This window comes from Sodiomyces alkalinus (assembly GCF_003711515.1).
Source record: "Sodiomyces alkalinus F11 unplaced genomic scaffold SODALscaffold_8, whole genome shotgun sequence".
Taxonomy (NCBI): domain Eukaryota; kingdom Fungi; phylum Ascomycota; class Sordariomycetes; order Glomerellales; family Plectosphaerellaceae; genus Sodiomyces; species Sodiomyces alkalinus.
In genome coordinates, this window is record NW_021167086.1 from 1,297,048 (window position 1) to 1,306,519 (window position 9,472).

General features: G+C 45.5%; 1 protein-coding gene across 1 annotated transcript; it reads left to right on the plus strand.

Annotated features, from left to right (window-relative positions):
• The first annotated feature begins 4,627 nt into the window (after window positions 1-4,627).
• On the plus strand, window positions 4,628-7,966 carry SODALDRAFT_380509 (hypothetical protein). Its single transcript, XM_028615111.1, has 5 exons — window positions 4,628-5,085; window positions 5,151-5,245; window positions 5,305-5,422; window positions 5,486-5,584; window positions 5,651-7,966. Exons 1-5 carry the CDS (start codon window positions 4,825-4,827, stop codon window positions 7,532-7,534), a joined length of 2,457 nt encoding a protein of 818 aa, XP_028464831.1. The 5' UTR covers window positions 4,628-4,824; the 3' UTR covers window positions 7,535-7,966.
• Window positions 7,967-9,472: the final 1,506 nt, after the last annotated feature.

Sequence of the window (9,472 nt, forward strand, 5' to 3'; positions counted from 1 at the left end):
ACTATTTTAATAGTAATTAGATAATAAGATACAGTACTTCTACCGGGATCTAAAAGACTACCTAGGCCGTGTTAAGTGCCTATTTATCGCGCCCTAGTCTACCTAAGAACTCTTATATTATTCTCCTAATATACTACTATTCGATTATACCTATAAGGCTAACCGGTTTAACCTACCTAATATGCCGGAATAGCGCAGGACTATACACACGGATAGTCCTCGCGCGCTAGGCATTATACGTACGTATAGTGCCCGCCGGCCAAAACCTAAATATACGTTTAGGGCCCGGGCCGGGTTCCCTAAACGCATATATAGGACTAAGAGGTCAAGAATAAACCGGGCGTTTAGAGAAATAGATAGTCTAGGCCTGGCCGAGAATATATTCCCGGCGAGCCCGCCTTTAGATTAGTAGAAGGTATCTTTTATTATACCCTATTTTCTATACCTAAAGGTCGCTATTCCGAACCCTAGAAGCCCTAGGTCCGATAGTACTGGCTAGCTAGAGATATACCTAGATAGGGTATATTAAATAGTAGTAACTAAGCTTTTAAGCGAGGTTCGTATACTGCTACTTAATATAAAGTAACGTATCCTATAACTATATAAACACGTAGTAAACCGATAGAACTATACGACTACTAATACGCCGGGCAAAAACGCCTCTCCTTCGCCAGACTAAGGCGTGGAGTGTATAAGAACTATAGCCTACTATTCGTATATAGGTTCGGCGATTATACTAACTCTACTAAACGAAAAGTCCGCCGGGGAATCTAAAGCTCCGCTATTATAACCGATATAAACCTCCTTAACGACTATCCTTATCCGCGAAGCGCTAAAAGTGCGAAAAGTCTTATTAAGTTCTTAGATAATTTCCCGGACCCTATCGCTAATCTCCTTACGCCCGAAGATATAGCTTTATTTAATATAGCTAGGCGGGCCGTATACGCCCTAGGGATAGCCGGCACGACCGGCCTAACCTTAAGAGGAAGAATCTCGCGATCGGAGTCTGTGTCCGATATATCCTACCTAAAGAAATAGATCCGAAGACCGGATAACTTTATAGACGCCTTCGAAAAATAGCTTAATAGAGAACCTGCTTATAAGGAAATTCTAGCGGGTATAGGAGAACCCCGCGATATTAAGGGGAAATAACCTATATAATTATTTACCGTTAGTCTTACTCCTTATATGGGCGGGCTAGATTATGAGGCTAACCTAATTAACTATATCGGAGGGAGCCTTACTAGTACTAGTCTTATTAATACTAGCTCCGCTAGTATTAGCTTTACTCTATCTAACTCCACTTAGCTTATTATAATAGGGCTTAGGATATAAGAGCTAGATAGTCGGTATTACCTTAAGATTACGGGAGAGCTAGGAGAACTATTATTTACTATAATGAAACCTATTATACTCCTAATCCGTCCTACTATAAAGATAGCAGATAAAGAACCTATAATTAAGGAGGAGGAACTAATATACTCCTTAAATAAATCCTCCTTATACTAATCGCCCGTCTCCGACGTATCTCTTACTAAGACTATTATCTATTATTCGATCGCTATAAAACGCTAAACGTCTAACGCCTTTAGCCGCGCCTTTTCGGCTAACTACCCGGTTAACACTAAGGGTATAGTATTTAGCGCGGGCGCGCCTAGATCTAGTTATAAGAATATCTATTAAAGTACCGGACCGCCGGATAAGATACCTCCCCCTCTTTTAGCGTTTATTTAGCCGCCCCCTATAGGTAAAGACTAGATATATATACGCTAGTTAGACCTACTAGCTATTATCGGCGAACTCTAGCGCGGATCATAGTTATAGTAATCCTAGGTTCGCTTTAAGGCGGATACCCTCGGATACTTTAACCCGCCGGAATACTTTACTATTATCTAGGACGTCCGCACGGAAGGAATTAAACTAGTCTTCCTTAACGTATTCTGCTTTACGGATATTATAGAGTAGTACGCCGGGATAAGCCCCGGGTATAGCGAAGCCCTTATCTATAGTATCTCCCGCTACTTACTAAGTAAAGCCTCTAAATAACTAATAATTATAGACCCTAAACTTTATAAATAGTATAATAAGAACGCTACTCTAAAAAATAAAAAGGATAGTTTAAAGAGCCGATTCCGGCTCCCGCGCGAAGAAGCTAAGTACCGATTATATAGGGAATTATATACCCTAGAAGATATTATAAACCGCCGTAATATCCGTGTATTCGCTAATAGTGTCGCCCGACTCGTAAAGGCTATTAATAAACCCTAGGGAAAGCTCCTATCTATTATTTAGGATAAGCTTAACGCTAATCTAACCACGACTATAGTCTAACCAGGACCCGAGGTAAAGTTAGCCGACTTCCTAAATTCCCTAGTAAATTTAATACTAGGATAATACCAGAATTATACCCAAGGAGTTTAGAAGTATTATATTAGCCGATATAGTCTCCCTAAACCGGACCGCGGAATATATAGCGCTCCGCCCCCTATTATAGTAGTTTAGTAATCTGCGCCGCGGTATTACGACTAACACTTTAATCTAATACCTAAATACCACTATATACTATAGCCTAACCGCTATTCTCTTAGTCCTAGCTAGCTCCGTCGCTAAAATAAGAATCACGCGCTGCTTACGCCGAATACTAACCGTTATACTAATAATAAGGGTTAGCGACTCCTAACTAATAACGCTAATAAATAGTCTAATCGCCGATACGGAGACTATCGCTATAACCGTTCTTAAGACTAAGTCTACGCCTCCGCCGAAAAAGCTGCTAAGCCTATATCCGGAGATAAAGCCGATATAGAACCCGAGTATTACTATACCGAGGGGAACTCCGAGGGTTTTATAGACTCTGAGAATAACGATAACACGGGTAGTAAATAAAATAACTAACTATACTTGGTCGCCGATAGACCCGGATTCGTGTCTAAGTACGCCGATCTTTACTAGGTACGCTGGAAGTATAGTAAATACTACTAAGCTATAAGATTAAATCCAGAGACTATCTAATATAGAAGACTTACTCTTAGCCGTACTAATTAATAGAATAGAGTGGATAGGACTCGCCGCTAATTAATAGTGCTATTTAGGAAGTCGGGGATCCTTCTAATAATCCTTACGGGTATATATATACCCGGATCTAAGCCCGTGGTTCCCCTATAGGTATACCGTTTAATATTTATATTAACTTAGGAGCCTCCTACTATATAGGAAGCTAGTAGCTCCTTAGTCGATTTCCTAATAAGTATATCGATTCTACTAAGCGCGCCGTATTATAAGGTATAGTAAGGGTAGTAAGATAGTTAGTGCGAAGACGGAGCGGGGTGGCTAGGATAAGCGGCAGGCCACCCTAATGGTCTTTATCTTTATAGATTATTATTATTATTATTATTTATTACGCTGCTCTCGCTTAGCTAAGCTAGGCTAGCTACCTAGGTAATAGTCCTTCTCTAATTTTCGAGGGGAAACCGTTAATAGATCAAAACCCCTGCGCTTTTATTATATAAGTAGGGAGGTTAATTAATCTCTTAATTACTCTAATTAGGTTAATCGTAGTTATTTAAGAGTGCTTATATAAACGTAATTACTTCTTTATAATAGAATTGGGGTAGCCTTATTAATATATATCGTTTAGGCGTTATAAACCGGGCTTATAACTATTACACGTTAAATAGCACTTAGATAATTAACTTAGTAGAGTAGAAATCTCGCGTATATGTATTATATTAAGTTATATCTATATAAGTCTTTTATACCCTTAATTTAGGTGGTAAAGACTCTATTATAGATACTATATTATTTAGATCCTATCCGGTCTTTTCCGGTATCCGCCCCTGTTATATCCTGATACTCGAGGTCTAAAGCCCTTAGTCAGAGAGTGGATTCCCCCTGGATCCCCTATAGACTATATTGTGGTCCTGCCTATACGATATTTATTAGTTAGGATAACGAAGGGGAAGATTAATATACTCATAGGAATATATAGTAGACTTATTAGCTGATAGACCCTTTAGCGACCTAAAAGAATACTATTCCCTCCCTCCACTATCTTAATATATTAAGGTAGTGATCTATCTTTTCCTAACGCTTCCCGTATATCTATAGGCAGTATAAAACCACCTTTCTAGCTAGTAGGAAGCCTTTAATTAAGGGCTTACTACGCTCTCGAATATATCTATAGTGTATATCGCCGTTTTTAATATCTATAAGTGATATCCCGGGGGTGATACTAGGCGTGGAGGACTTTTTGTATCGTAGCTTATAATCGACGTTAAGGTCGAAAAGCTCCTCTTATATATAGAAGTCGTCGGTTATAACTAGTATTAGTATATTAGCCAGGTGTTAAATAGCGGTATATAAGGTGTAAAAAGAGGGTCGTTAATATACAGATAATGTTAAGGAACCCGTTAGTATTGAAATCGGCTATCTTAAGAGCGTTATTTCGAGGCTGTTATTATAGTGGTTATAGGTGGGCGTTTACGTCTTATTTTGATTTAAGGGTTGACGTCTAGGTTAGGATTTTGTGGGGCTACGGGGACCTTCCTTATACGGTTTAGCCCCTTCGTCGAGTGTTATGAGTCTTTACGGTAGTCCGTAATTGTTACTTCGAAAACCATAGACGCCACGATTGTACAAATCAACATCCAAATTGAACATTTCAACATCAACATTTTCTCTACTTAATTGCCTTGGAGGGAACGAACGTCCCTGCCGACCAATTTCGACGCCTCCGATTGTACTGCTTGTCGATTGTGGCGAGACCACTAGCAATCATATTTCGGAGCACCCGTGCCATTGTGCCATGTCGCATCCTGGAGTTGGATGGCACCTTTTTCATCACCAACCGAAGAACAATCCCCTCTGAACACCTATCAATACCATACTTCCGCCCTCACCGGTGAAATGGGTACGTTGCGCAAACGAACGCATCTCGAGGCAAGCACCGATGTCCCAGCGGACGGGCCAGCTACGGAGCCGTCGCTGCGCCAACGTATCCGCAACATGTGGCAGTTTGCCAACCTCGGCCAGTGGATATACCTGTTCGGCAAGGCTGTCAAGATTGACGACCGCCTAGACACGGACGTGAGTTTTTAGATTTAAGGATATGAAAAAACGACGTCTTGATCTGACTAGATCGGCATGCTCAGGAACTCGAGGCTGAATGCTTGAAACCCACTTCACCTGTTCTTCAAGACATCGGTCTCGCCCTGCTGAAGTTCGTGTCATCGCACCGTGGCCTCACGTAAGTTCAAACACAGCAAACCATAATGCCCAATGCATGCTAAACCATGAGGTGGTTAGACTCGAGAATTTCGATGAATACACCCGAAGACAGTATGTCGACAAGAATCCCGACAGGAATCCCTTTGGGACTGAAGAAGTTCCAGCCAAGTTTACAGACTTCGACGTATTTACTAAGGTATCTCCGAAATTCAATGCCAGACGTCAGATACTATCAACCTCCTAACATCGTGCCTACTAGATCCGTGTCTTGCATCAACTGACTCAATGGGCCATGCTTCACCCCGAACGACTGAGGGACAGGATGGACGAAACAAGAGATATAGATCAAACTAGCTGGGTAAGTTTAAAGATTCTTAAGTACCAACGAGCATATGCTTAGTATCTGACTCGCCTGGGGTCCTAGCGAATTGAACCCATGGGTTGGGATCGCCAAGATCGTACCTATTTCGTCCTCGATGATAATCGAGTGTATCGATTAAGCGAGCCTCTTGCTCAGCCACCTCTATCGCGAAAGAAGACGAAAACTAGCCGACGCGCGCTTCGAGCCAGTAAACGGCGGCATTCATCGAACACGAACAATACGGCGGACCCAGGTGGTGCTAATTCGAACCCATCGGAATCAGTATTGAGCGATGGGATAGAAATTGACAATGGCTTGGGTGGCATGAAGTGGGAATGCTTAGCTGTGACACTGGAAGAGGTCCACCGCGTCGTTGCATCATTCCAGAACACACGTGACGAGAACGAGAAGGTGCTGCGGGATCAGCTGCAAGAACACTTGGTGCCGATTCTTGAAAAACAAGAGGAGTCGAGGAAACGCCGGGCTTTACAACAGCAGCGGGAACTTGAGAATCTCGCCAAAATGGCCAACGCGAAGCGCTCAAGTCGATTAGCTAATAAGCAAGAGCGACAAAAACTTGAAGAACAAGCTCGAGAAGAGGAACAACGGCAATTGGCAGAAAAAGAAGCCGCCAGGAAGGTTGAAGAAACTCGCCTCAAGCTAGAGAGAGACCGAGAAGTAAGACTGATGTCACGAGAGAAACGAATCAAAGAACGGGAAGCACGCCGCCGACAGTACGAAGAAGAGCTCTCCAACTTATCAGAAGACAGTCGACGCACCGGTCATGGCGAAGGCCGCCTATCACAGCGTCAACTGCATACCGAGATAGAGAAGAACAAGCAGGCCCTCAAGCAGCTCCAGGATGACGACGCAGAAGACGATTGGTTATTCGACTGCGAATGTGGTGTGTATGGTAGGGTCGACGATGGGACGCACAGCATTTCTTGCGAAAGGTGCAATGTTTGGCAACACAGCAAGTGCGTCGGTGTCCTGGAAGCCCAGGCCGAACAGCCCCGGTTCCATTTCGTTTGCAGTGCTTGTCTTCGGCGTGAAGATGCTGCCAACGGGAAGCCACGACCAACCATCAAATTAAAAGTTAATCGCTCAGAAGGCGCGGCCTCAGACCCTGGCCACTCCTCTCAGTCTCGGACGCTCGTTGTGGAGATTCCGTCTTCCAACGGCGAAAATAGGGCGGCTGTCAGGCCGGAACTGGCCCAGGAAAAATCAGCCGCACTCTGCAGTGACGCTCCTCACGCCAATACCGGCGTTGATGGCCATGGACGAGGAGGCTCGCACGATGGCGATAAGCCTGTCGCGATTCATGACACAGCAACCGACGCGCAACACGAGTCCTTTGCATCCTCAGCCTCGTCAGGTCACAATTCCGCCAGTATAGCAAGACACAGCCTCAATCCCAGAGGAAATCATCCTCAGGATACCAAACCCCGCTTACTCCTAGCATCTTCCACAGGCGAGATAGCCCGCCCTCCCTTCACGCCTCTAGGTTCTAGTTCAGTCCAGGAACAATCTCCGGCGGACATGTTCGTCGATGCCGAGTCTCCCATAATCAAACCTCCCCAGTATCCTACGTATGGTACCAGTGGTACCAGCCCAAGGAGGGATTCCGCCATTACTTCCTCACCCGGTGCGTGGAGTAATAAAAGTCTCATAGCAGCTCCCGTCCTCGGTCGGCAAGTGAGGGGAGACGCAGGGTCCACAGAGCCAGGCGTCTTGCCCCCGTCTTCCACGGGACATTCGCCGGCGAAGCAGCCTTCTGCGCGGGATTCTCCAACCGCAGCATCATTCAAGACCAGAAACATATCCCCGGTCTACCCTCCGACGACAACACTTGCCCCGCTTGATCAACACCCCATACTGACCCCTCCCACAAAGCAAGCAAGTGGTCCGCGTCAATCTCAGGTGCCGGGCAAGTTGCACTTCTCCTAGACTGAGTCTACGTGCCTTGTCCGACGACAAAATCACACTCGCGATTTCCGGCATGTGGAGAAGGGGTCCATCCGCGAAGTGATCTTGCTGCTGCTTAGCTTCAGACCTCCTTACAGCAGGGGCTACGAAAAGTTGTGCTTGGTCTTGATGGAAGTGGGAGGGGAGGGAATAGTGCAATATTGCTAGCTATCCCCGTGAAGGCTAGCAGCAGACTTTACGCCGGACGGTGTGCAGACAGACGGCCATATCCCTCTTCGTTGGAGACCTCCAATTAATCTGAAAGACGAATGCCAAGACAAATGGCATTGTGGCATAATGAGGACATGGGTCCTGCCTATGTAGGCTCCGACAGGCAAGGGTTCAGCAAGGAGCCTTTACGCCGCCTGTCATTGCCGCTGCCCCCGACCCCAGTAATGCAGCTACGATCTGGGGGTCGCAACTTGTACCCTACTCTGCTTAACTACCATGCGTACTAGGCGCAGGGATTGCCTCTCTGAGAGTTTCTCGAGCCCGACGGAAAAGATCTAGACTCGTCCGACGTTGTAGTTCCGACCGGTGTTATATCACGGGCTCGGAAAGCGCCAAGCAGCATCGAATCTGGCCGAGTTTGGGACTTACATATAGCATATCCTGTATGTCGATTCGCTATCAGCCTCCGGGTCCAGTTCTGGTTCTACTGGAGATACATGCATGGTATTCTGCCCTAGGAGTTGGAGGACAATGAGACGGCACTTGCTAGGATCCGCAGAAAAATTGCCGAGCAGCCATGATAACAGCCCAATAAAAGAGCCCTTTCTGCCGTGATGTCTTCAGCAATACTGGACAGTTCGGCGCCGCAATGGGATAACTCATCTGTTTAAGGGACACGACTCGATGTGGCGGGTGTCAAGGACTTCTCAAGGACTTCACCATGACGGCACAGGCCCGTTCCAACTTGGCATAGTCCAGACAATGCAATACAATATCTATTCAACGCCTAGAGATGCTGTATATATTTCTAGCTGACTTCATCTCACGCATTCCTTGACCCTGAATCATACTACCCCGACGGCTGAGGATGTTGCCCGGTCATACCTTCTCTGATGAAGGACGTTTCCTCTATAGCTCGCTTGATTGAATGCGTTGGACCGGTACTAGGAACCTACCCGAATTCTGTTCGTCGAGCATCAGGAGCCGACGGTACATTGGGCATCGATGCCATGCGATGGCCATAGGCCAACGACTGCGCGAAATTCGATGTTGATAGATGACGATGGTTGGAAAGTCGGTAAGCGTAAGTAGGAGGCGTGCTAATGTCGACAGACATGACGCGATTAAGAGAGTCGACAGATGTCTTCGTCTACCTGCCTTGCGGTAAAAATACGGCCAAGCAGAGCGTTAACTGGGTATTTCTTCTTTTTTACGCCATTTCTTGTGATGGCTTGCAACTTCAAATACCGAATGTCAGCACGTATCAAACACTGTAGGCACCCCTGAGCGATAGTTCATGGGTTTGTTTTCGGCACGGTTTCTCGAGAGAACAGATATGAATCGAATCTAACGTGGCAGATGAACGAGGCGTGGCTTAAGACAACCTAATAACAACAACGCCGTTGATAAGTTAGGATATATACGTTCCAAGGATTGGGATACTCCGGCTTCCCTCGCTGCCACCAGCAGCATGCACATCTTAAGTTTTCTTGGGCGTAACAGGGGTTGCGCGCAATAGGGCCAAGAACGGTCGACTGCATGCGTGCTCCAAATTTGTCAACTCGGTCTCCACGATGACTACCGCGTAGAGACCATTTTGCTTTGCTTTTATTCGAACTAAGAATAAAGTATGCAATCCCCCCTTCGCGACTCACCTCGCGATCTTTTTTTTTTAATTAGACTATCTACAAGGTAATTACGGATATGTGATGGTGTGTATGCTGGGAAATGGCGAAGGGAGAAGGAAAG

What these genes read in the sequence shown, in the direction of transcription:
- SODALDRAFT_380509 (XM_028615111.1), top strand. Translation starts at nt 4,825, where the DNA reads ATGGCACCTTTTTCATCACCAACCGAAGAACAATCCCCTCTGAACACC. An exon ending in TCATCGCACCGTGGCCTCAC is followed by an intron (nt 5,246 to 5,304) that starts GTAAGTTCAAAC and finishes TGAGGTGGTTAG; the next exon opens with ACTCGAGAATTTCGATGAAT. An exon ending in ACTTCGACGTATTTACTAAG is followed by an intron (nt 5,423 to 5,485) that starts GTATCTCCGAAA and finishes CGTGCCTACTAG; the next exon opens with ATCCGTGTCTTGCATCAACT.